The sequence below is a fragment of the Micromys minutus genome, assembly GCF_963924665.1.
Source record: "Micromys minutus genome assembly, chromosome: 19".
NCBI classification, from domain to species: Eukaryota; Metazoa; Chordata; class Mammalia; order Rodentia; family Muridae; genus Micromys; species Micromys minutus.
Window position 1 is genome coordinate 52,092,348 of NC_137954.1, and position 27,489 is coordinate 52,119,836.

General features: G+C 41.3%; 1 protein-coding gene across 1 annotated transcript in view; it reads left to right on the forward strand.

Moving 5' to 3' along the window:
- The window catches only part of MAN2A1 (mannosidase alpha class 2A member 1), a 159,576-nt gene that overhangs the window by 125,812 nt on the left and 6,275 nt on the right, over window positions 1-27,489 (forward strand). The window contains exons 17-20 of the mRNA XM_080932675.1: window positions 9,170-9,303; window positions 12,187-12,328; window positions 13,357-13,490; window positions 24,599-24,802. Of these exons, the coding sequence (XP_080788801.1) occupies window positions 9,170-9,303; window positions 12,187-12,328; window positions 13,357-13,490; window positions 24,599-24,802 (614 nt within the window). The remainder of the gene's footprint in view (window positions 1-9,169; window positions 9,304-12,186; window positions 12,329-13,356; window positions 13,491-24,598; window positions 24,803-27,489) is intronic.

Sequence of the window (27,489 nt, forward strand, 5' to 3'; positions counted from 1 at the left end):
TAACCCTTTGGATTTATCCCTTAGGTTCTCGGTAACTCTGTTTCTTAATCTGTAGAAAGAGCACAGAGCTAACTATGAGGGACCATCAGAGAATCGTCATAAAACAGAAGCATCTGAGATCTCCTCTGCTTCACTGCTTATTCTAAAGTTGTCTGCTAAGGATGCCTGCATCAGGGCCCGTCAGCCCTGGGGTGCTCCCCTTGTAACCAAGATCTCAGAGTGTTGCCGAGGTGGTTCTAATTTCTTTAAAAAGATTCAAGAGAATGTTGAAATAGCTTACAATCAATCTCCTGTTTTCCCCAGAGCCATATTCTATATTTGGATAAGAGTAGGAACCATTAAGTTACAGCTAAGCAGACCTAGGTAATTAAAACATTTTTGGAATATAATGTGCAATTGCCTGCTAAGGACTTTTTCCTTTTTATTGGAACTTTTAAAAATCAAAATAAGTCACTATGCACGGAACCTGATTATTCCCTACAGGCATACAAGAGAAGTTATTTAAGACTCCATAAGAGCATTCTAGTTACCCCAGTTCAGACTCAGGCTGTCTTGGTTGTAGCTGCTGCATCTGACATTGCTCCTTAATGGGCAAATGGCAGCCCTGGTAAGTGTGTGCTTTGCTAATCTCCGACACTTGGTCCAGGGATCAGAAGCACATAAGAAGTGCATATAAGCAATTCCTAGCTCTTAATTCTCAACAGTGACAGTTGTAGACTCCACATCGGTGGCTTTAGTGGGAATATGCAATGGTAACAGTTGCAGACTCCCCGTCCACAGCGTTAGCGGGGATACGAAAGTTATAATACAGGAAGCCGGGTGATTTGTTAAGTGTCATATTCATTTAAGAGACAGAGTGAGCCAGACAAATTATATAATTTGTACTTAAAATATTAAAATGACCAAAGAATGTTCATTGGAGTTAAGAGAAGTGGAAGATTTGGTGTAGGGTGAGTTATAGGATTCTAGGTCTTAGGAAGGAAAAAGGGGGTTAGCTAGGTCAAACCTTGGTCCCCAGGTGAAGGGCTCTGTGCCACCTGTGTATCATATTTTTATTTGTATATTTAAATAACTGCAAAGTACGTCATTTTAGTTAACAGTGACATTTAAAAATAGACATCCACGGGTGGTAATTCATTGCAGTCATGAATTTTTAAGTAGGTCGTACAAACTGTTCTCTGGCAGTCCTCACCTCCGCATCTTCATTTTCTTCCTGCTGTCCTGTTGCAGGAAGAAACAGTGCATTTTTGTGTCTGAGAGTCTTGTTTGTTGGTTGACTTTTTGTGACTTCTCCGAGACTGTAATTCTATCTGTTGAGCATATATGTGTGCACAGATGTTTAAAGTTTAAAAACTCATCCTAAGGCTCTAAGTGCTTCGTCTTTCTGGATTGAGTTATTAAAACAATGTAAATAAAACATTACTATTTTGAGAATTTGTTTTATAAACTTTAGTGGGGATGTTTCTCTCTGTAAACTATACCTTTTGGTTTTCATAAGCACCAAATGCAAAGGTGCACTACTTATACAAGTTGGAAGCTGATAATGGGAAAATGGTTACAGGACTATCATTTAATACTGAACTCTTTCTGAGCCAGGCACTGTATGTCACAAAATGACTATCAAACATTTTTTGGTTAATTATTTTAACAATCATATGGCTGTCAACCTGATTGAGTATTCCTCCAATTTTGTTAAAGGCAAACAGTTGGAAAATATGTTTGACAGAGGTATTTGATAGTCATTTACAAATCGAGTCAGACACCAATATCTCAAACTATATTTGCTCAGCACCCATGTGAGTGGGAATGGGTGGGAAGTGTGCTTCCATTCCACACTACCTACTCTCCCTCCTCCCTCCATCCCTCCTCCCTCCATCTCCCCTCCCTCCGCCCTTCCTCCCTCCATCTCTCCTCCCTCCATCTCTTCTCTCTCCATCCCTCCTCCCTCCATCCCTCTTCCCTCCATCTCTCCTCCCTCTGCCTCTCCTCTCTCTGTCCCTCCTCCCTCTATCCCTCCTCCCTCCATCTCTCCTCCCTCCAACCTTTCTCCATCCCTCCTTTCTCCCTTTGTGCCTCCTAATTTGTAAGTTGGGAGAAGTACTATAAAAAGTGGTAGAAAAGGAAGAAAAGTGTGGCTCTATAGCAGGATTGTTATGTGGCTCTATAGCAGGATTGCTACGTGGCTCTGTGGCTAAATTGTTGTGTGGCTCTGTGGCAGATAGTTTTGGAGAGATGAACATAGAGTGATTTATGAACTTCCTGCTTCTTTGAAGGGCACCTGGGACAGGAGCATGTCTGAGAGCTAAACGGAATCGGGTTGAGAGTGCTCCCCAGTACCCAGTGGGTACACTTCTCTGCTCTTCCATTGTTACCAAGGAGACCAGGGGATGAGCTACTGTGTTGTCTTCCCAGGCCAGTGCCCAGTCTTGTTGACTGTCTCCTGTTGATGATGATTTGAAGACTAGAACTGTTTGATGTGTCATGATCCTTCCCAAACCTGCTGATTCACGAAATCATTGTTTTCTTTTGGAAAAAGGCCTTTTGGGGGTGGGGTGGTTAGGGGTGGTCCTCCTTTAAACTTTATAAGTTTATAGATCTCATCGTAACCAACACATGAACTTTACCCCCTTACTAAGTACTCTCTTCTGCACTTCCGGTGCCCTGGTGGCCTGGAACATTCCTCCTAGTCTGTCTCATGCCTGCAGTTACTGGGATGTTTCTGGGTCAGGGTTTGTGTGTGAGAAACAACTGCAGATCATCTTGACCCAACATCCTATCCTCTAATCTCTCCACTTGCTTGTCCCTCTCTCTGCTCCTCATTAACATGTGCTCTGGTAACGTTTCTCTCTGCTCTGCTCCCCGTAAGCTTTTCTTTCTTTATTTCATAGTCCCTTCTAGAATCTTGACCTGTCATTCATCTAGAAGCCATGTAAGAGAGAATAAGGGATTTCTTTTATTTACCACAGTGACTTACAGGTCCACCTGTTTTTCTGTAAATTCCAGTTTCTTTATTCCTCTTTCTTAATTTTAACAAATGAACAAAATGCCATTGTTAATCTATCACATTTCCTTTCTCCATTCATTCATTGGTGAGCATCTAACCTGTTTTGATTACTTCACTATTGTGACTAGAGCAGTCCTACATATGCACACATGTCTCTGTCATAGCAAGTTTTTGCATACATACCTTGGGTAAATTAAGTTGAGAATAATTTTCACGGGGAAATATTGAAAGTCCACAGCCCTTATCTTCCCAGTAGCTGCTGTAGCCCTGCTTCTCCTGTGTCACTGCTCAGTCCCTCCCAGTGCTGACGAGCTGAGGAGGGAGGGGTGGTAGTGAAGACAGTCCTGGTAGAAGGCCCCAGTGTTTCCTGAGCCTTGGGGAGGTAGTGTGATGTAGATGTCCCATCTGTGGATGATCAGTCAGGACTTTGTTGGTTCTAAGTCTCTGCATTGACCATGACCCACTGCAATGAAAAGCTCCTCTGATCTAGGCTGAGGGCAGCGCAGGCCTATGGAGATTAACACACATCTTTAGAAGTCAGTTTAATATAACTACAGCAAAACAACAACCTAGATCTAGGGCCCAGAGTCTCCTTTACTATGATCTTTGACTATGTTTATAGCATCAGGCGTTCATTTCCTTCTGTGGAACAATCCCAAATCTAATCAAAAGAGTGGTCAGGGTTCTGGTTTTCCATAAGAGTCAACATGTGCACCTAGGTAATTAGAGGAAAAGTCTCAGTTGTACGATTATCTACATAAGATTGGTATGTGAGCATGTCTGAATTAGGGATGTAGAAGCCCACTGCGGGTGGCACCATCCCTCAGAAAGGTCGTCCTTGTCTGTGGGTTTGTGCACGTTCCTCAGTGGTGGACTGTACCTGCAGGTATAGTATATGTCCTGGAGTATTTTATCACAGTGACACAAAAGTAATTAGAACACCACCGTAAATAGTCTGGCCACAGATGCACCAGGGGGCACATCTTGCCTGCTGGTCAGTATGGTAACATGGGAGGTCAGCACTGACTAAGATGATTGGTGTCTGTTCCCCGCAGCCATCTGCTAGCACCTTCCAGAGCTGTGAAAGTGAGGCAGCAGGGAGTTTCCTGGCCAGTTCAAGATCAGTTTCTCAGTATCCTGCAATGAACATGTGTAGCGTCTTCAGTAATCTATGTCGGGCAACCAAGAGCCATGACATCTCCCTTACTAAACCAATTTTGGTTTCCTGGTTTCTACACATACTCCAGGTTAAATACACAGATACGCACACAAACAAACAAACAAAAGATTTGAAGCTATGGTCCACATAGGAAAAGACATGTGACCATTTTTTTTCCCAGCTGGGTACAGGCCAGATGCCCTCATCCTTTCTTGACCTAATTACAGGTTGAGGGCCACTTACAAGATACTGGATTTTTGCTGGAAAGTGTTCAGGGCTCTCTTGCTTTTCATCTTAACCATTTCCTCTCAGTAAATTTCCTCTGATTGGATGTGGCAAAGGTGCTCTCTGATTTAGCAGCGTCTCTCCCTTGGGAAAAAAAATATGCTGTGGATTTCAGAACTGTTCAGTGAGATGACGTGGAGAGGCCAACACCAGTTTGTTCAGCACAAGTTAGGCAAAGACAGCTGCAAGTAGATGTGGCAAAGATAAGACATAGGGAGTGGGCAGGCGCAGTGCAAGTGAGGAGGGGCGGAAGTGGAAACAGTTTTGCTGGCCAGGACTGATCCTCCACCCCGGCTGTCATGCAGAGTCCCCCCACCTCTGCACGTTCTCTGTGCCTTACCTCCCACACTCAGCATAGTAAGGAGGACCCCCAGCTTTGCTCTCTCCACGAGTATGTATCTTAGCCGAGGCTACCCCTGCCTTGTCCCCCTTCTCCTGACTGCTCTGTGGGGACAGGCCCTGAGGATGCCAGAACTGTTTGTCTGTACATCTGAAGCTGCTGTTCTAAATTAAAATGTGACATGTAGGAAATTAGTCTTTCTTTCCAAGTGCTTTAACGTATTTTCATAAACACAAATAATGCCACAGTTTAATGTGTTGTATGTGTAATGTTAAGCCCTTTGGAGTCTCTCTGCCCCATGCATTCTTCAGGAGGAGAAATGTAGGTATGTTTTTGTGTGTACATAGGCACCTCCACGCCTCTGGACAAGCGTGTCATGGTGCTCATGTCTGTTTTGAGCCTAAGGTTTGAAACACTACACAAGAGTGTGCTCTCTTCAGGAAGCCTGTCTGCCGGGATAGTTCCTGTCCTTTGCAGCACTGTGCCTTATAGCACGGCAATTTTCTAGTCATTTCTCTCTTTACGGACATCTGGCATATTCTCCCGAGTTTTTCTCTCAGAGGCGGTGGTCAGAGGATGGGCAAGTGTGTGCTTCAGTACTCCGCTGTGCTCCTCTCACTCTGAGGTCACAAAGGGTCACTTCTGGGCCTCTTGGCTAAGACGGCATGTAGTGCAGTCAGTAGCAACTGCTGTGGAACAACGCCTATGTCTACAGTCATTTTAAAATAAACCTTCTTATAAAAAGCTTGCAATGAAAACCACCAGAATTAACCAGATCCAAAGACTATACATCTCACCGAACCTATACAGTTAGAATAGCCAAGTCTTAAAATACATATTATTTTCTTGACTTCTAAAGAAAGTGGCCTTTTAAAAATAGAACTTGTAAAGATGCCACCAGCCTCGGTTTTGTGAGCAAGTGACTTCCTCCCAGGCTTAGGGTCAGGCTTCAGTAAGTGGCCAGGGAAGAATATGGCCTCCATGTCAGTGTGAGCTCGCTCCTGGCATGTCCTTTGTGTGTGCCATCAGGTTAGGCCGTCTGGCATGCCTACACGCTGCAAGGAGCCCACGTTCACGTGTGTGCTTGCCCATGATGAAAATCGCTATTCCTTTGTCTTTCCAGATACTTTCACTTCATCACATGCCAATTTGGTTTCCTCCCATGCCTGATTATTTCTGGTTTATGAAGGATGTGTTTTTCTGTCTTGGTTATTTCTGTTGAGCAGTGACTCAGCCCTTAGTGTGCTCAGAGATTAGAAACGGAAGGTAAGGTTGGTGCGTAAGATAGCTTATCTGTGAGAAGCCAGGAAACTGAGAAGGCACACTGCCTCCCTCCAGGAGAGGCTCGAGTGTACCTTAGACCTGGACAGCAGCTCAGAGAGAGACTTGCTAGTTGGTTTGTACACCCTTCTTAGTCACCTCTAATCTTGCTTTCAGTTGGTAAGGACAAGCATCCTCCACTCCCTTTCCAGCTGTGGCTTTGCTCCTCCTTATTGACAGGGTTAACCTTGAACAACTGAAGCTCTTCTATCTCGAGATTACAGAAAACCCACAAGAACCTCGAAAGCCCTGTCACTGTAGGGAGCACAGACCAGTGGTCCTAACGGGCCTCTAGGGTGCTCTCCACTCAACCCTCGGGCCTCTCTGGAGGAGCTTGGGATTTGGGGACAGCAGACTGAGCTGCCCGCCTTCCATCCTAGCCATGCTTAGGCTTAGCTAGTCTCCGTGAGGACTCTGCCATCTGACTGGCGTTTAGTGCACTCACGGGTTTGTTTGTTTCATAATAGGCATTTTAAGTCTGAACGTAGTTTAGAAGACTATCCTGCTTCAGAATTTAAATGAATGCCTTGCAGATTTGTGAATGAACATAGGGCTCTTTTTTAAGAGGCTTGAAGTATTTTTGTCACAACAAGAGCTGAGCACAGTCCTGGGCATGAGAAAGATGACTTTCTCAATGGAATAATTTATCATTGCCAGAGGTAACATGAAATTATTAATTTTTCCCTTAAAGCATGTTCTTTGTCAATGTTTTCTGGAGAGACATGAATTGAAATTAATGATATTCTCCCTTGTTAAGACTTCATGTATTCTTTTGACCCTCGAGAGAATATCTAATCTAGAGAGAAGGAAAGATAAAACACCAGCAGAAATGCTGCAGGCACTGCCAGTAAGCGAGAATTAGCTTTCTGTCACCATCTGTGCTCCTTTGAGCTACACAAGCACTTTCGTTTTTGTTAGGGATCTAATTTTGAGGGTTTTGGTGCTGGGGATTGAACTTGAGGCCACACTTATGCTAAGTACATACTCTACTACTGAGCTACACCACAAGCCTCATGTTGTGTATTTGTGTATCTTAGGTTCATTAAATTTTCACAAGCATTTCATTTTAGCTCAGAAACATTCCAGTTTCTGTAAACATAATAAAAGTAATGTTTGCATCCAGAGTGATGTATATCATAGCTCAAAGAAGACCTTATTGTGTGTGTGTGTTCGCGCGCACACACACACACACACACACACACACACACACACACAACTTGTGAATAGTAGGGGAGGTATTATTTCTTTTAGACTAGCTGGTTTATAGTTCTGATTTATGGCTATTAAAAAAGTACCCCCACTTCCTCCCCACTCCTGGCAGTTGAACCCCGTGAGTTGAAAACAGGAGACACTGAGGTTGGCATCAAGTTAGGGACTTGAATTTAAGAGCCATGCATCAGAGCAAACTTCTGTGCATTTTTGCAGATTCTGTTCATGGAGGTTTCAGCCCATTTCTTATCTTCAGTACCGTATTATTATTTATTCTACGTGTTGCCTATTTTCATGTCAACTTCACACAAGCTAGAGTCACTTGGGAGGAGGGACCCGCGGTTGAGAAAATTCTTTCCCCCACCCCATCATCCTGTGGGTAAGCCTATGGTGTGTTCTCTTGATTGCTGTGAGCAGTGCTGTCCTGGGCTTTTGTCCTGGAAGGTGTTGAGAAAACAGGCTGAGCAAGCCAGGAGGAGCAAGCAAGGAAGTTCCTCCCTCCAGGTTTTGCTCCAAATTCTTCACAGTGACCTGTATAAGGTCATTTAAGTTGATATAACCCCTTCTTCCCCAGGTAACTTTGGTCACAATGCTTTATCACAGCAATAGAAACCCTAAATAAAACATGGTTCATAATATCCAGTATACTTGCAGACACTTGCAGTGCCCGAGCTAACAGTATGTACATCCTTTTCCAAAAACCCCAAGACTCCTCTGTGACTGGTTGTCACTCTATGGGAGTAAGTAGGTTCTTTGTGGCTCCCATGGGAAAGTCTTCCTTTCTCTTCCTTCTTCTTCCTCTTTTCCTTAATGTATTTGATCTTGTTAAAGAGTCTGCTAGCTGGTGGGAGTCACTGTACTCACACATACGTATACATATATACATATACTCATACATACAAACACACATATATACACACACACACAAATCTTACACACACAAACATACACAAACACACACACATATATACACAAATATTACACACATACACACACACATCTCCAGAGTAATTGGAACATCACAAGGCTCAGCTTTGGCAGAGGGCCAGGTCTCCTTTTCTGTCTACTTTCCCTGCCTCTATGAAGAAGCTGCTGCGATACTTCTCCTCCACAGACTCCATCTCTACTAAATGTGTTGAATTTCTACACAACACCTCTCTTTATCTCTGAAATTGACCAGAGGCTTCCCTGAGGACCCAACAATGCACTTAGGGTAGAGGGCCAAATTGATTTAAAAAATTATTTTTTAGTATTCGGCAAAGAATTATAAAAATTTAAGTTTGACACATTGGCAGGCTTCCTTCTCCTTTATGTTGTAAAAGGCAGAATGGATCATGTCATCAGGAGACCCAAAGGGACAAGGAAACCCAAATAAAATTGATTTAATTTTAAGGCTCCCTTCCAATTACAATCCATAAATACCAGTATGTTAATAAAACCCCTAGCTATAAATTATCTCATGGGATCTTGTCTTCTTATAAGACATTGAAGAGGGGTAACACCCTATGTTGAATGAGCAGAGTATAAACTCAGTAGTTCCTGATTCTAGGGGTTCAAAGAGGGGAAGGTTCCAGTAAAAGCCCAGCCTGAAGGTCTGTCTGTCCTCACTCCTGTCTTCCTTCCCTCAGAATCATGTTATCCTGCCTTCGCTCAGCCTTTTATTGAATGTCATATAGTCTTAAATAAATACTATCTCCTGTCCGATTTCAAGAAGAAAACGTTAAATTGTTACACCATTTTATATATGAGAGATGGTTAAGAACCAGACAACAAGGAAATATATGAGACGAGATTTCACAGTGTGGAATGAGTGTGGAGACAACAGTTCTTAATGTGTATGTTTTTAATTTAGGAATAGAAGGACAGTCCATGGAAATTTCTAATCTTGTGGACATCAGGAATGTGCATAACCGTGAGATTGTAATGAGAATGTCATCTAAAATCAATAATCAAAATAGATATTATACTGACCTAAATGGATACCAGGTAATTTTCTCAAATCACTGCACTGGTTGTATTTATATGCCATTTTATATGTATATTTATGTGGTAGTTGCAGCAGATATATATGTTTATGTATGGAGTGTGTAACTTTAATGAAGGATAGTTGTCCACTTAATTTTGAGTCATTTATAAAATATTCCTAAAGTTGCCAACTATTTCTAGAATCGAGACAGTTTTCACAGATATTTGTAGGTTTACTGTCAGATTCCCAAAGTTAGACGAAATCTTTGAGAAAGTTCATATTTTTAGAATATGTACTTATAGAACTTTATTGTTTATTAAATTGGAAGCTAAGGGGCTGGAGAGAGTGTCACCTGGAGAGGAGGGTGTTCCGTTTCAACACCCATGCCGCTGACTCATATCCACTTGTGACTCCAGTCCCCTGGGTGTTGGCCTGTCTGGGCACTTAAATGCACATGATAAACATAATTGCTCTCTCTCTCTCTCTCTCTCTCTCTCTCTCTCTCTCTCCCTCTCTCTTCCCCCCCCCCTCTGTGTGTGTGTGTGTGTGTGTCTCACACACATATTTTTCAAAAAGCAAATCTTTAAAAATGAAAGTCTGATGACCATTGATATATTAGACACTTTTCTAAAACTATACATAAAAGGAAACATAATTGGGGATTGAAAGAGATCTTTCTCTTGATAAAGAACTCGCACACTCATCATTGATTTCCGGTGGCACAGTAATGACAGCCTCTACGTTTTATACTAGTCCTTTGAATCTGTCAACATTGAGTGGATGTGCACGTGTGCCTGTAAGCACAGAGAGAGGTGTGTGCCACTCTAGAACTGTGGCTGCTGCACACCTAATCAAAACTATCATACATGATTACACAGTGGGTAAGAATATTAATACTTATTTTATTTGTATATTGCAGATTCTTTTAGTTTTGCTTAAGAGAACCTTTTGGACTGCAATCTTAATTTATACTATTTTGAGTGTATGTGTGTGACAACATGTCTTTTGAATAATACCACTAAAAACATGGGCATATTTTTGAAGCATTTGCATTTCAAAAATCTCTGGCTATGAATAGAAATAGTCTCACAACATATGCTTTTTACTTGGTCTGATTTTCAACTGGCTATAAGTGGAAAGGGCTGAATAATTTTCTCTTCTATGATTTCCTGCAAAAAGTTAAATTTTAAACCTTCTCCAGAGAACAAAATTTTCAGAGAACATTCTGATTAGCACACTAATTCTGCTGTGGCCCTTTGGTTTCAAGTGAAACTCTGACTCCATGGTGATTTATTTTCCTTATGTACAAAAAGAAAACATTTTTAAAAAATCTCAGAAACAAATAATTTGTATATGTTGGTTTACATGGGAAAAAGAAAACTTAGTAAAAACTGAATTACTAAAACTGTGCATTTTGTTGCCAATGATAAGGCAAGATACTGATATTATTTCTGGTCCACAGTGTAAATATTTCTTATAGTAAGCCCCGTTTTAACCTATGCAAATAGTAGTTCTTGGGTAAAACTAGACGGCATCATGGGGAGCACAGGAAGAGCCCAGCTGAGGCATCTCTGCATGTTCTTCCATAATTTTAAAGCCACCGTCTGGTCAGGTGTGGGGGAGAGTCACGCAGAGGAACACAGTTCTTTGGCAGTAACCTGCCAGCTTGCTCCCTTGTCTTCCTTCCTCTCCCTCCCTCTCTTTTCCTCTTGTCATCTCTCCTCTATCCCTCTCTTGTCTTAGTCACTGCTTTTTTTCCTAGTGTTGCCATGAGGTTTTTTTTTTTTTTTTTTTTTTTTTTACCACAAACTGGGTCTCTGAAAAGAACAGAATATTATTCTTTCTTTCTCTTGGAGACCAACTGTCTAAAGTCAGCCTGAGTACAAGGCCACATTCCCCAGGGACAACTCCTGCTCCTTCCCACCTGATGTCCCCACATTGTCACTCTGTGTGTCCACATTTTTTTATTACAAGAATGTCAGGTTTGGGTCATGCCAATTTCTGAAAACAATTGTCTCAAAATAAGATCAGTTGCACATGATATAGTTAAGTATGAATTTGAAGACCCTCAGCATAACCATTGCTGAGGATGCTGAAGGTCAGATCTAGGATAATCTTAGTCAAGACCACCTTTCCATTGCTAGTTATTTGGTTCTTGTGAGTCACGATACTAACTCTGCATTTGCCGTGTTTGAGTTTCGTTTTAAACTTTCACAAGTTTAAACAAGGCAGTAGCATTTTGAAGTGTTAGGAGTAGAACCCAGTGATAACTGAGTCCTGAACACATAATGGCTTTTTGACAGCCTCACAAAAGGTAAAATCCATTTCATGCTTTCAAGCCCTAGGCTGAATGCTGGACTTCAGAACTATCTCAATTTAAAATGAACAAGAGTAAACACTGAAAATTTTAACTATGAGTAAGCACTAGATTAAAATGTAATATGTTAGAGGATTTGGTGGCAGGTTCTGTGGTGTTTATTAAACTGACTCAAGAATAATGATAGATCTTGAATGGGGATGGCAAGCATTCCTTACAAAGCAGAGTTAGATCTAGACAAAAAATGAATACTTAATACCTTCATAATTTGTTTTATGCAAATATGGGAAGCTAGAAGACTTCTATGGGCATTTTTTATTGTGACTTAAAATAGAAATGCCTGTTTTAAAATCTGGACAAGTTCTACCTTTCACTGTTGAAAATTGTCTTCTGAGGGCCTTGCAGTGGTGTCTCTGCATATGATTTTAAGGAGTGTTTTAATTTAAAAAAAATTTTTTTTTGCTTAAACAAGAACAGAAATCAACAAGCCCTTTTGCTTTGGGAAAGAGATAACTAGATAATCTAATTTATTAAATCATATGTATGAATAATATGTGCACAAAATAAGAATTGCTTTGTTTGCTAGATTCAGCCTAGAAGGACAATGAGCAAATTGCCTCTTCAAGCCAACGTTTACCCAATGAGCACAATGGCGTACATCCAGGATGCTGAGCACAGGCTCACCCTGCTTTCCGCCCAGTCTTTGGGCGCTTCCAGTATGGCTTCTGGTATGTGTTGATGTCCCACTCTGAAAACTCTTAGTTCTAACTAGATAACATTTCTGTACTCAAATATATTAATTATCCTCCGCATTAACTGTGTTCCTTTAAGAACTAGACAAGTAGTTACCATGGAGCTTTATGAGAACTAAAGAGATCTGTACCCTCAGTCTTCAGTAAGGAACAGGAGGCTGAGACGTATTCATTAGTTTGTCATTGTAACAAAAATGCCTTTGAGTAAGAGAAACATTTCCGTTCACAGTCTTAGAGGCTTTAGGTTGTAATCACAGTGGTTTTCTTGATTTTAAACTGTAGTGAGTTGACATCTTGGTAGTTAGGAAGAAGAATGAAAGAGAAAAGAAAGGAAGGAAGGGGAAAAGAGAAGACATACCTTTCTAGCTTTTGACCCCATTCAACTAAGCCCTGCCTGGAACAGCCCCTTTTTTTGTGAAACCCTATGTGTTTCCGTTTTGGAGTTAGTTTTGATCTTGTCACTTCCTGAATAGCCCTAATAACTAAGGACCCAGCCCGCAGCACATAGGCTTGGGAAACATTTCCTGGACAAATTGCAACTGAAATTCACTTTTGCTAGCTTATCTGTCATTTACAGAGATCTCTGTGATTTACTGGATTGAAAACATAAAACTCCAGAAGTTTCGGGCAGTTTACTCAGGTTTGCAAAAAAGTTGTTGAAGTTCAAACTTGTGGTGCTAGATATTTTTGGTTTTTTCTGGGTTGTGGGTACTGTGACCTGCCCTCACATGTTTGAGACCTGCTCCCAGCTGTGATGCCACTGGAGAGGGATTGCGAAGCAATAATTAAGGAAAACCGAAATAACAATGTGGTCTATGTATTCTTAGTAGCTACTTTGACTTATTATCAGAAGATAGCCTGTTGTCTCCTAGAGTATCTGGATCTTCTCCTTAACTCAAGGGAAACTTAATTCAAAGCTAGGAAACTGGGTTTCTGTTTACTGGTCTTTGATGAATATCCTCATAAAATTATCCTGGTCAGATTTCTTTGTTTCCTTGTTTTAGGTCAAATTGAAGTCTTCATGGATCGAAGACTCATGCAGGATGATAACCGTGGCCTTGGGCAGGGCGTGCATGATAATAAGATTACAGCTAACTTGTTTCGAATCCTGCTGGAGAAGAGAAACGGAGTGAACATGGTAGGAAAAACTAACTAGCCTTTCTTCAGTTGGTGTTCTTTCTCCCCAGCATTGAAGGAGATAACAAAATTTCTAGTCTGTCTGGTAGATTTAGCTTAAATCTATAGAAATATGTCAGTCCAAAATATTAAATAAAGGCTACAACTGACCACATATTTTTCTTTTCCTTTACTATGTAGCCAAAAACAATTTTAGGGAAGCAGTTTGGGTGAAATTATTTTCATGGCTGCATCATACTACAAATCAGACTGACTTTATGCCTTCCATAGTCAGTATTTTTCTTTTGTAGAAATTGATTATACGTGCATATTTTTTATTTGTAAGTGAAGACACGCTGCAGTTCCATGTTGAACGTGCAGTGCCCACGCATGTGTGAGCTTGCAGAGATCCACAAGGAAGCTCAGTGAGCAGCTCCTTTACTTTCTTTTTAACTTTATTTTAAAAGACAAAGATGAATGTACAGATTTTTAAGCATTTTTGCATAAAAGTACACGAATATATTTTTATAAGGTTGTAATTAAATATCCGTGGGTACATATACATACACATATGTATATATATAACAATAATATAGGAAAAGAGGTTATTAATTGGAGGAGATAGGAGAGAGACTAGAAAGGGCTGGAGGGAGGAATGGGGGATGTGATACAGTTCTATTTTAATTAAAATACATTCTTTTTTTTTCTTTTTTCTTGAACTTCACACAGTCTGTGGGTTGTATCTGGGGTGTTCAGAGCTTTCTGGGGTTAGCATCTCACTATCAGTGACCGCATATTACGTCTGTTCTTTTGTGACTGGATCATCTCACTCAGGATGATATTCTCTAGACGCACCCATTTTCTTAAGAATTCCGTTAGGCCATTGTTTCTGATAGCTGAGTAGTACTCCATTGTGTAAATGTACCACAATTTTTGTATCCATTCATCTACTGAAGAACATCTGGGTTCTTTCCAGCTTCTGGCTATTATAAATAGGGCTGCTATGAACATTGTGGTGCATGTATCTTTGTTGTATGTTGGAGCATCTCTGTGGTAAATGCCCAGAAGTGGAATAACTGGATCTTCAGGTAGTACTATGTCCATTTTTCTGAGGAACCGCCAGACTGATTTCCAGAGTGGCTGTATCAGTTTACAACCCCACCAACAGTGGAGAAGTGTTCCTCTTTCTCCACATCCTCGACAGCATCTATTGTCACCTGAGTTTTGGATCTTGGCCAATCTGACTGGTGTGAGGTGGATTCTCAGGGTTATTTTGATTTGCATTTACCTGATGGCTAAGGATGTTGAGCACTTCCTTAGATGTTTCTGAGCCATTCAGTATTCCTCAATTGAGAATGTTTTGTTTAAGTCTGTACCCCATTTTTTAATAGGGTGTTTGATTCTCTGGTATCTCGCTTTTTGAGTTCTTTGTCTACCTTGGATATTAGGCCTCTATCTGATGTGGGGTTGGTAAATATCTTTTCCCACTCTGTTGGCTACAGTTTTGTTTTCATGATACTGTCTTTAGCCTTACAGAAACTTTGCAATCTCATTAAGTCCCATTTGTCAATCTTTGACCTTAGAGCTCAAACTATTGGTGTTCTGTTTAGGAAATTTTCTCCTCTGTCTATGAGTTCTAAGGTTTTCCCTACTTTCTCATCTAATAGTTTCAGTGTACCCGGTTTAATGTGGAGATCTTTGATCCACTTGCACTTGAGCTTTGTACAAGGAGATAAGAAAGGGTCTATTTTCATTCTTCTGCATGCTGAGTGCGAGTTGGACCAACACCATTTGTTGAATAGGCTGTCCTTTTTCCATTGAATGTTTACAGCTCTTTTGTCAAAAATACGTGAGGGCTCATTTCTGGATCTTCTATTCTATTCCATTGATCCACTTGCCTATTTCTGTACCAGTACCATGCAGTTTTCAGCACAATTGCCTTGTAATATAGCTTGAGGTCAGGGATAGTGATTCCTGCAGATGTTTTTTTGTTGTTGAGGATGGATTTCGCTATTCTAGGTCTTTTGTTATTCCATATGAAATTGCACATTGCTCTTTCCAACTCAGTGAAGAACTGGGTTGGAATTTTGATGGGGATTGCATTGAATCTGTAGTTTGCTTTTGGTAAGATGGCCATTTTTAAAATGTTGATCCTTCCAATCCATGAGTATGGGAAATCTTTCCATTTTCTGAGGTCTTCCTCAATTTTCTTCTTTAGAGTTTTGAAGTTCTTGTCATACAGGTCCTTCACTTGCTTAGTTAGAGTCACACCAAGGTATTTTATAGTTTTTGTGACTATTGTGAAGGGTATCTTTTCCCTAATTTCTTTCTCTGCATGTTTGTCCTTTGAATATAGGAAGGCTACTGATTTGTTTGAGTGAATTTTATATCCAGCCACTTTGCTGAACTTCTTTATCAGCTGTAGGAGTTCTCTGGTAGAATTTGTGGGGTCGCTTAAGTACACTATCATGTCATCCGCAAATAATGATGTTTTTACTTCTTCCTTTCCAATTTGTATCTCTTTGATTTTCTTTTGCTAATTGTTCTGGCCACGATTTCCAGTACTATGTTGAATAGGTAGGGGGAGAGTGGCCAGCCTTGTCGAGTCCCTGATTTTAGTGGGATTGCTTCAAGCTTCCCACCGTTAGGTTTGATGTGGGCTGTTGGTTTGCTGTATATTGCTTTAATTATTTTTAGGTATGGGCCTTGGATTTCTGTTCTTTCCAAGACTTTTAACATGTAGGGGTGTTGAATTTTGTCAAATGCTTTATCAGCATCTAGTGAGATGACCATGTGGTTTTTTTCTTTGAGTTTGTTTATATGATGGATTACATTGATGGATTTCCGTATGTTAAACCATCCCTGCATGTCAGGGATTAAGCCTACTTGATCATGGTGAATGATTGTTTTGATGTGTTCTTGGATTCGGGTTGCAAGTATTTTGTTGAGTATTTTTGCATCCATGTTCATAAATGAGATTGGTCTGAGGTTTTCTTTCCTTGTAGCGTCTCTGTGTGGTTTAGGAATGAGGGTTATTGTAGCCTCAAAAAATGAGTTGGGTAGTTGTCCATCTGATTTTATTTTGTGGAATAGTTTGGAGAGTATTGGTATTATGTCATCAATAAGTGTCTGATAAAATTCTGCACTGAACCCATCTGGACCTGGGCTTTTTTTGGTTAGGAGGCTTTTCGATGGCTACCTTTATTTCTTTGGGTGTTATGGGATTATTTAGATGGTTTACTTGGTCCTGGTTTAATTTTAGATTCTTGTATCTGTCTAGGAATTCATCCATTTCCTCCAGATTTTCCAGCTTTGTTGAGTATAGGCTTTTGTAGTAGGATCTGATGATTTCTTGAATTTCCTCAGTTTCAGTTTTTGTTTCTCCACTTTCCTTTCTGATTTTGTTAATTTGGATACTCTCTCTTTGCCCTCTAGTCAGTCTGGCTAGGGGTTTGTCAATCTTGTTGATTTTCTCAAAGAACCAGCTCTTGGTTTTGTTGATTTTTTTCAGTGTTTCTTTTTGTTTCTATTTGGTCGTTTTCTGCCTTATGTTTGATTATTTCTTGCCTTCTACTCCTCTTGGGTGTATCTGCTTACTTTTGTTCTAGAGCTTTCAGCTGTGCTGTCAAGTTGCTGATGTATGCTCTATCCAGTTTGTTTTTGGAAAAACTTAGAACTATGAGTTTTCCTCTCTGTACTGCTTTCATTGCATCCCATAGGTTTGGGTATGTTGTGTTTTCGTTTTCGTTGAATTCTAGAAAATCCTTAATTTCTTTCTTTATTTCTTCTTTGACCCTGCTATCATTTAACAGAGTGTTGTCTAGTTTCCATGTGTATGTGGGCTTTTTGTTGTCTTTGTTGTTGTTAAAGACCAGCCTTAGACCATGGTGATCTGAGAGGATACATGGGAGTATTTCAATCTTCTTATATCGATTGAGGCTCGTTCTGTGTCCAATTATGTGGTCAATTTTTGAGAAGGTGCTGTGAGGTGCTGAGAAAAAGTTGTATTCTTTTGTTTTAGGATGATATGTTCTGTAGATATCTATTAATTCCAGTTGGTTCATAGTCTCTGCTAGTTTTACAGTGTCCTTGTTCAGTTTCTGTTTCCATGATCTGTCCATTGGTGAGAGTGGGGTATTAAAGTCTCCCACTATTATTGTGTGGGGTGAGATGTATTTTTTGAGCTTTAGTAGGGTTTCTTTTATGAATGTGGGTGATTTTTTATTTGGAGCATATATGTTAATGATTGAGAGTTCCTCCTGACAAATTTCCTCTGTAATGAGTAAAAAGTGTCCTTCCTTATCTTTTTTGATAACTTTGGTTGGAAATTTACTTTATTCACTATTAGAATAGCCACTCCAGCTTGCTGCTTGGGGCTGTTTGCTTGGAAGTTTTTTTCCCACCCTTTTACTCTGACATAGTGTCTGTCTTTGTCTCTGGGATGAGTTTCCTATATGCAGCAAAATGCTGGATTTTGTTTATGTATCCAGTCTGATAGCCTATGTCTCTTTATTGGGGAGTTGAGTCCATTTATGTTAATAGATATCAAGGAATAGTTGTTTCTGTTTCCTGCCATTATTGCTTTTGTGGGTTGAGTTGTGTCTGTGTCGTTTTCTTCTTTTAGTTTTCTTGTTTAGGAGTTTTCTTCTTTTTACTAGGCTGTATTTTCCCTCATTGTATTGGGTTTTCCACCTATAATTCGTTGTAGTGCTGGGTTTGTGGTCAGATATTGTATAAATTTTGAATTGTCTTAAAATATCTTCATCTCTCCATCTGTGATGATTGATAGTTTTGCTGGGTATAGCAGCTTGGGCTGGCACTTGTTCTCTCTTAGGGTGTGCATGATGTCTGTCCAGGCTCTTCTAGCTTTCATAGTCTCTGTTGAGAAATCGGGTGTGATTCTGATTGACCTGCCTTTATATGTTACCTGACCTTTTTCCCTTACTGCTTTTAGTATTCTTTCTTTGCTTTGGGTACTTGGTGTTTTGACTATTATGTGTCGGGAGGTATTTCTTTTCTGGTCCAACCTATTTGGAGTTCTGAAGGCTTCTTTTATGCTCGTGGTCATCTCATTCTTGAGGGTAGGGAAGTTTTCTTCTATGATTTTGTTGAAGATATTTACTGTGCCTCTTAGTTGATACTCTTCTCCCTCTTCTATTCCTATTATCCTTAGGTTCGGTCTTCTCATTGTGTCTTGGATTTCCTGGACATTTTGGGTTAGGATCTTTTTGTTTTTTGCATCTTCTCTGGCTGTTTTGTCTATGTTTACAATGTTGTCTTCTGCCCCCGAGATTCTCTCTTCCATCTCTTGTAATCTATTGGAAATGCTTGCTTCTGTGACTCCTGATTTCTTTTTTAGGTGTTCTACCTCTAGGGTTATCTCTTTTAGTGTTTTCTTTATTGTGTCAATTTCCATTTTAAATTCCCTCTTCCAGTCCTTCGTGTCTTTGGTTGTGTTTTCCACTAGTTCTTTGAGTTTTTTGAGTGTTTTTCTTGTTTCCTCTTTAAAAGCTTCTGAATCTTTTTGCTTTTCCTCCTGTTCTTGTTTAAGTATCTCTGTCAGCATCTTGAGGTATGATTTCAGGTCTGCGTCTTCTTTTTCTGGAGTGTTTGGCATTCCGATGTTTGCTGTTATGGGAGAGCTGGGTTCTGGTGTTGCCAGGTTGTCTTGGTTTCCTTGGGATATACTCTTTCACTTTCCTCTTGCCATTTTGTTGTCAGTGATATGTTCTTGCCTTTCCCTTGTATCTGGTCTGTGTCCCTGGATCTCCACTTGTCCAGGTGGCAGATGGTCCGAGCCCTGTTCTATACCTCAGAGTCACCGGGTGGGAACAGAAGTTCCAAAGTTCTGTTCCTGGTCCCTGGATCAGGCAGGTTGGAGGGTGCGCTTTGCGTGTGCACTCCACAGAGATCTCTCTGCTCCCTGGCTGCCTAGATCTCCTACTCACCAGTTTTTCAGCCTTTACGAACTGCCGGTCCGGGTGGCAAATGGGCCGGGCTCTGTCTTGAGTGTTTTTCTTGTTTCCTCTTTAAAAGCTTTTAATTCTTTATGTTTTTCCTCCCGTTCTTGTTTAAGGATCTCTATCATCGTCTTTAGGTATGATTTTAGGTCTGCATCTTCTTTTTCTGGTGTGTTTGTCATTCCGCTGTTTGCTGTGATGGGAGAATTGGGTACTGGTGTTGCCAGGTTGTCTTTCTTTCCCTGGGGTACGTTCTTTCCCTTTCCTCTTGCCATCTTGTTGTCAGTGTTGTGTCCCTGGATCACTTCTGGATCACTGCTGGCTCACTGCTGTCCCACTGCTGTTCCTGGTGGCGGGTGGTCTGAGTGTGTGTTCCTCATACTGTGTTTCTGGCTGGGAATAGGTAGATGCAGGGTTACTGGTTCCCTGGCGCAAGCTGGGGTGAGGAGGGAGGGGACCAGGAGACCCCACTTTTTTGCACGCTTAGCAGAGATCTCCCTGCACCCCGGCTAGTCGGAATGTCTCCTTGACAGTCCTGTGTCCCTGGCTCACCGCTGGCTCACTGCTGTTCCTGGTGGCGGGTCAGTATTTGTGACATAAAACCTACATAAAACCTCGGCACTTCGTGAAGCAGTTGGACAAGCTGAACTCCCATGAGCAACCTATCTTCTCACTGATGTCAGTATAGACACCAAAAATTTACCACTGGCTTTTGGACCCCTCATGTTGAGTCCCTTGTCACCTAGGTGTCTTGCATGCTGGTGGCTTCTGCTGTGGGCTCACTTGTTTTCATTCGATGCCAAGTTCCTTCTGTGCCCTTTCGCTCTGTAGCATGGTTGCACACCCTTCTCCATCCTGTCAAGGAAACTCTTGGCAGTAGTTCAGACCAGAGCTCACTTCTTTTCTGCCCATATAATCTCTGCTTATGCCCAGTTCATCTGAGACACTGCTGTCTGAGTAGGATTACTTGAGCTCCTGCTTCGGACCATAAATTGTGAGCATGTCTGGACTGTGTCTTTCTCTGCTTCTAGGATCATTTCTATTTAGGAGGGGGATCCAATATGTCATATAAATGGCTGCCCACATGTGTAGGTGAATGAGAATTGCAGAGCCTCATGTGCAATTGTGTTCCTTTTAGACTCCTGGAACTTGTTCACCTCATCTGCAGACATCACCAGCTTCTCTGCCTGTGTAGAACGTTTATACATCAAATATTGATGAGATGAAAGCAAGATTTAACACAAATGATTTTATAATATTGAGAATTACTAGGGAAAAAGTAATTCACATTCATTCTAAATGTTATAATTTGTATCAGGTCTAGAGACTTCTGGCCTTAATCGCTGATGAAAGAGTCTGGTTTGGAAACATGAAAGCTGCATTGGTTTCTTCTCGTTATTGACACTAACATACAAAACTGTGTTTACTGCAGCAATAAAAATTCATCTTAGACCTAGGAAGCTTTCACTTAGAAGCTAAATAATTTGTTGATTCCATTCAAGACTCCTTAGATAGCAATGGATCTAAATTTGATCTGGTATTTCTATAATCCGATATTAGTTAAATCTTTCTTTTACTGCACTATAGATTCTAGAGCTTGAATCCATAGTTTCTTTTAAATAAAAAATGAACTAGAGACAAAAGTATAAATTTTAATTTGCAGTGAGATAGATTTAAAAGACGCTTGATTAAGAAATGATAAGCATCTGTGGTTTAACTTCTCTAGACTGTCTTTAATTTCAACTGTTCTAAAGTTCAAAATAATGCTGGTGAAAGACTTGTGGAAGGTGAGGTGTGGGTACCAGTGGAGACACTGCTTCTCCTGATGGGCCACAGAAGTGGCAAGTGGGAATTATTTCTGCCTTTGACCTCTTCAGGACTTGATATCTTTGACGCCGCCCCTCCCCTTTCCAGCAATGGCTAGAATAGAAAGGGTTGTTGGTGACATGGTGCTGCGCTCCTGTTAACAGTCACGCTACGGATGCCATGTCTTTTCCTATAAGGAAGACAGATGGTGAAAGGTCAGCTTCACGCCTACTGTAGAGAGCTTATCAAGCTAAAGAGCAAATGCTTATGCTAGTGGGGACCAGATACCTGGTGAACCTGAGAGGGCACATCCCAGAATGTCCTGGTAAACTTGAGGACATGAGTCCCATTGAGAGTTCTATGTCAGCTCCAGCTGATGGTTTCTGTATGGCAACACTGGCCCATCATAACTCAGAGTTTTAAATTTTTAGTCAAAAAGCAAATAGCTATTTAGCAAGGTCTTGAGTGTACCCGGTAGTTCTGGCAATCTAAACTCTGGTCAGGCTGGCCTCAAATTCACAGAGATCCTACTGTCTCTGCCTCCCAAGGGCTGGCATTTAAAGGTATGCACACCATGCCCACCCTTGTTGGTTTTGAAATCTGAGTTTCTAAATAGGTAGCTTTTAAAAACCTTTCATGCCATGCAGACATACTAAAACATGGCTTCTTCAGTTAATAGGCATGTATTATGCTGTGTTAGGTCAGAGTGTGCAAGCAAAGATAATTTTCTCTAATGGCGATTGGTAGGCTGGACTGTGCTTCACTGCTAGAGAATTCACAACACATACACCAGACTCGGGGTTCCATCTACAACAAATAAATAACTGAAGACCTCTTTCTTAAACATAATCAATGAGGTTCAATTAGGTGAAGAGGAAGCCTTTGATGCTCAAAGATCAGACAACACATATAACATTAATAAAGGATGCCAAGGAACATCCAGAGAAGTTCAGCTCCTGATTAACGACTACCACAATGAAGAAGATTTCAGCTCTTCTGTGTGGTTTGGATCAGCATCAGCTGGAAACTCTTTATTGTCAAGCTGTACAAAGAAGGCTAGACTCGTGTAATCTGAAAACTTCCAGCCCACAAGAAACCAAACTGTGTTTGAAGTAACTGGCAGTATCGCTAACTAAATGGCTGGCAGATCCACTTGTAGTTTAATCAAGCAGTTAACATCTCTACTGGAAAGATAGTCTAGAAATTTAGGTTGCTCCCAAAACTTGGAGTTTAAAACATTGCTTTCTTAATGAGTTGAACCATTCATCTGTAAGCATCCTGCTGAGCCCCTGTTTACTGTTGATATTAAAAAGTATATGAACGGGGAACCCTGGCTGAGGCTTTTCATTTCTGGCCAGGCCAGCCCCTGTTATTTGTCAGCCGTGCTTTTATGGAGAGAATTAACTACATCCTTCTCCTAATTCACTTGTTTTGCTAAGAATAATAAAAGTGACAGATCTTTAATTCTGTGAGTAGTTGCATTTAAAGCACTGTTTCCTTTTACAACATTTTGTCAAAACATCTATGATTTTGAACCTTGTTTATTCCTTGTGATAGTCAATGGTGGCAGCTCACAGCTCAGATCCACATAGCAGCCAGTAGCACAGTCCTCGGGTCTTATCTGCAGGTTTCTGCTTTATGTTGCCAAGGTATTATGCTTGGAGCACTTAGTTCTGTGGATTTGGGGTAGGACCAATGGATGTGTTTTGTAAGGACAGCCCAAGCAGGGAAACAACAGGGTCAGGAGAACAAATTTGGCTTGGATGACTGGTACAGATGCTTAGCATTACAAATGGATGATTCGTCAGTGAAGCACCTCCTCTGTCCCCAAGTGTCAGGATCCCTCCAATACAGAACACAAGCCATAGAGTGTTTCCTAGTGACCTAGAAATGAGCGAACACCTCTTGAATCTTGTAAGTCTGTGTTTTTCTTTCTGTTGGAATCTTTCATCTTCCATTACTCAGAAATGATTTTGTCAGCAGTGCTGACCTAGATGATGGAGTGGTTTGGTCCAGGAGTCCGGGTAAGTGCCTTTTGGAACACGCTCCCTTTCCAGTCCTGTTATTCCATAAGCTGCACTGAAAGGCAGTGTGATTGGAGAAGCCTTCTGTGCTTTACTCACTCTTTTCCAAGGAAGTGAAACTGATACATTTTAATACAATTCTTTCACAACTAACTTTCTGTTAGAATTTTAATACTGCAACATCCCTCTGATCCCCTTAAGTATTTTTCTCTCCATGGTCTAAATTGTAACGACATGGACTGTTACCTGGGCCTCTGACACAGTGTAAATCACCTGTTACTAGCACCTTTTTGTCCAATGCTAATCTGATATTCTGAAGTCTAAGCTCTGTATCTTAAAAATCTAGTCTTTCCACACAGATACACAAGTCAAATCTTTGTGTACTATATCACACAAAAGATGCAAAAACCCGAAGATATCAGTCATTTTAAAAGTTAAATACATAAAATGTAGCTTCCCAAATGTCTTTTTATTCCTTGGGCATTATTGGCTAAGGGTTTACCTAGGCATTGATTTTTCAGATTTCTCTCTCTCTGTCTCTCTCTCTCTCTCTCTCTCTCTCTCTCTCTCTCTCTCTCTCTCTCTCTCTCTCTCTCTCTCTCTCTCTCTCTCTCTCCCTCCCTCCCTCCCTCCCTCCCTCCCACCCCTCTCAACACATGGTTTCTCAGTGTGACCCTGACTGTCATGGAACTCACTTTGAATACCAGGCTGGCCTTAAACTTTCAAAGATCTGCCTCCTTTGCCTCCTGGGTGCTGGGCTTAAAAGCATGTGCCCCCATGGCCCAGCTGATTTTTCAGTGTTTTATATTATCTAGCTTACCAGGTTCCTAACCCTGGTAGATTTATTTGATGTTTGACATATATAAATCTGCCTCATAAAGATAGATACATTCTAGCTTAGCATGTACATGGGCAACACCTCAAGGAGGGTGTGACATTTGACATTGTGTGAGATATGTGACATTATGTTTCTTGGACTTTGAAGGGTTTGTGGTAGGTTGGGAGTTTTCATAAAAAGCTTCTCATCAGAACTGGAATTTGTCTTTAGTATCTTCTGTGTTAACTAGGTACAGGAGGTGGTTAAAGTGTGAGTTATTAATCTGTCTTTAGTATCTTCCGTGTTAACTAGGTGCAGGAGGTGGTTAGAGTGTGAGTTATTAGACACTGTTGGCTTGTGTCCTGCGAGCTTGACACTCTACTGTGTATTTTCTGTGACAGTCATTTGTGAATATACTTCAGAGTGTTTCTGTATTTTTAAATTAAACTTTGTCAGACAGTGAATTGATTTGATGAGTACTGAAGATATAAAACGTGTAAGCGTGTGTGCTTCTTCTTGACAGGAAGAAGACAAGAAGAGTCCAGTCAGCTACCCTTCCCTCCTCAGCCACATGACTTCGTCCTTCCTCAACCACCCCTTTCTCCCCATGGTACTAAGTGGCCAGCTCCCCTCCTCCACCTTTGAGCTGCTGAGTGAATTTCCTCTGCTGCAGTCCTCTCTACCCTGTGATATCCATCTGGTTAATCTACGGACAATACAATCAAAGGTAAATACGTCTGCATGGACTTGCTTCGCATGTTCTATACTTGGTTCAAGGGGGAAGCTTTGGAGAAGTTCTCAGCAGCCTGCTCTTGTAGAGGACATGAGTTCAGTTCCCAGGAACCCAGATGAGAAGCTCATAACTGCTTGTAACTAAACTCCTGGGGCCCTCCCCCACACTTCTAGGTGTACGTTTACACACACAAAGAGCAACATCACACATAGATGAATGAAGATTTTAAAGTAATATGTAGTTATTTTAAGTGCACATCCTGTGCACTGTGAAATAATTACAAGAATGTCCCTTTTTGGCCACTATGCTGTTAATATGACAGTTTCTCTGGTTTAGCAAATATTTCAGTACTCATTTTTTCACCTCTCAGGGCAGTCCTGTGTGGAAAATGGATCGGAGTTTGTCCCTTTGCCACACGTGGAAACCTCTGCCAGCCTCGGGTCTCATGATAGCAGGCAGAGTTAGGCTCTTCAGTTCTGGACACAGACTCTTCACTGACTTCTGTTTGTTAGCCAGTGTTCTCAAAGTCAGAGAAATGCAGAATGTGTTTTTATGTCTTTTGTTTGAAAACATTGCAAATTTTGGCCCTTGTGTTGAGAACTAACTTTCAGGATCTTTGAGAAATCCTGGGATTAGGTTTGCAGTGTAACTGCTAGTGTGTTTCAGTTTTGCCCAGATTTTAAAGTAGCAAAGATCGCATGTGGACTGGTGACAGATCAAGTGCCAGGCAACGGTTAAGATGTTGCAAGCTGCTGAGGAGCTGACTGTAGCAAACAGACTCAGTGTGAAGGCTGGGCTGCACTCAACAGAGTAAGAAAGGATGGCTGTCTACACTGTGGATGTTTAGGCATTTACAGACTTCATATCCAAGATAAGGAACTTACACCAGACTATGCATTGAAATAATGAAAACACTGCATAGGTGTGTGTGTGTGTGTGTGTGTGTGTGTGTGTGTGTGTGTGTGTTTGTGCACAAACATGACCATGTGAGATGAACATGCAGAAGGTGTTAAGCATCCTAGCTGTTATCCAGGCACTACACTCACAGCTAGCAACAGACAGACAGATGCCTTGACTCCTCAGGTGTAGTTTCTCATGGGAGGAGAAAGAAAACTACAGAAGAAAAACTCGATAAACTTGTTACATGATGGTGAGAGTGAGGGTCAGCAAATGGGGCCAGGAGCAGTTCAGAGAAGGTGATGTATGTTTGCTTAGGCCCCTTCCATTCAGGTTTCAGTGAGAGGAGACTTTCGGCAGAATGAAGAGCAAATGTGAAAGATATGAGCGGTACCAGTGGCCAGAGTATGGGAACTTAGGTCTTCTGTCCGTTGCTGTGGCTCCTGCCTTGATCAGAGCCCATTCGGGATGGAACTTCATATGAATAAGTGTGTTGGGAGGCTGTTCCCTCTAGAGTTCTATCTATGTCTTTTTGACCCATGAAGATCAGAGTAGCCCTTGGAAAGAACAGCTGAGGGGTAGGTAGTGTCTTTGAGGTAACATGTCACTAATTCATAAGGTGAAAGGGAACAAAAACACAGAGGGCAGGATTGGTTCCACAGCGCAGGTCTTGACATAGGTACAGGGGTCAGTCATTAGCAGCCTGAAGCAACTAATGCAAGGGTTCTAGCAGTGGGGGAATTCTGACCAGTGTCTCCTCGGCTTTATTTATCAATGACTCCTTTCCTGGAATTGTGTTAAAGACCTGGTCGCCCAAGTCACTCAGTGAAGAGTAGAGTCACCTCTGTAGTCAAAGATCAGCCTGTTTTTCACATCATTACTTTTTAATGGTAACTTCTTAATGGTGTTTTTGTAGGCTGTCTTCCATTATAGGAGTTTAATTACTTCCTGTTCTGGAAGTCAGGGCAGGAACTCAAGGTAGGAACCTAGAGCAGAAGCCATGGAGGGCTGTTGTTGACTTACTCACAGTCTCTTGCTTAGCTAATGTTCTGTTCTAGCCCCGGACCACCTGTCTGGGAAATGGATTACCCACAGCGGACTGTATCCATCTATATCAGTCAGACAAAAGAATCCCTCTCAGACGTAGCCACAAACCAAGCTAATAAGGACAGCTACTCTGGGGTTTCCCCGTGCATGACAGTTAAGGCCACCCGGCACCATGCATGTGAAAAATCTCATTGCCTCCCAGATTAGTTGATGCCCTTGTGCATCTGGGCTCTGCCCGTGCTACACTCTTCTTACTACAGTCACCTGCCTTCTCATGGACCTTACGACTCCTAACTGAGCTTAGTCTATGAAATGGGGATGTGTCAGCCATCCTGCCCCAAGGTTTTTATGATGCTTACAATATGCGACTGTGAGGAGCAAGGAGAGATTTGGGGCAGAGGGAACAGAGAACAAGCATGCATCAAGATTTGAACAGGAAGAACTGAAATGTCAGCAGCATTGTCCCATGAAGACGTGGATCCGGAACTGAAGATATGAGGCTGTTTCTGCATGATCCGCTTTATTAGCGAGGCCCTGTGTTAGCTTTGGACTCGGAGCATGTGTTCTGAGTTTAGAGCCGAGATTTGTTGATCCATTGAAAGGTATAAAAAGTTTTTCTTTGTCCCTTAACCTTTACAAAAGGAAAGGTCATTGTTCAGAAAAGCTGGTGTAGTTTCTCAACAAAGATGTTGCCTAAAAATGTATCCATTAGAACTCCAGAAGATGCCAAAGAAGTA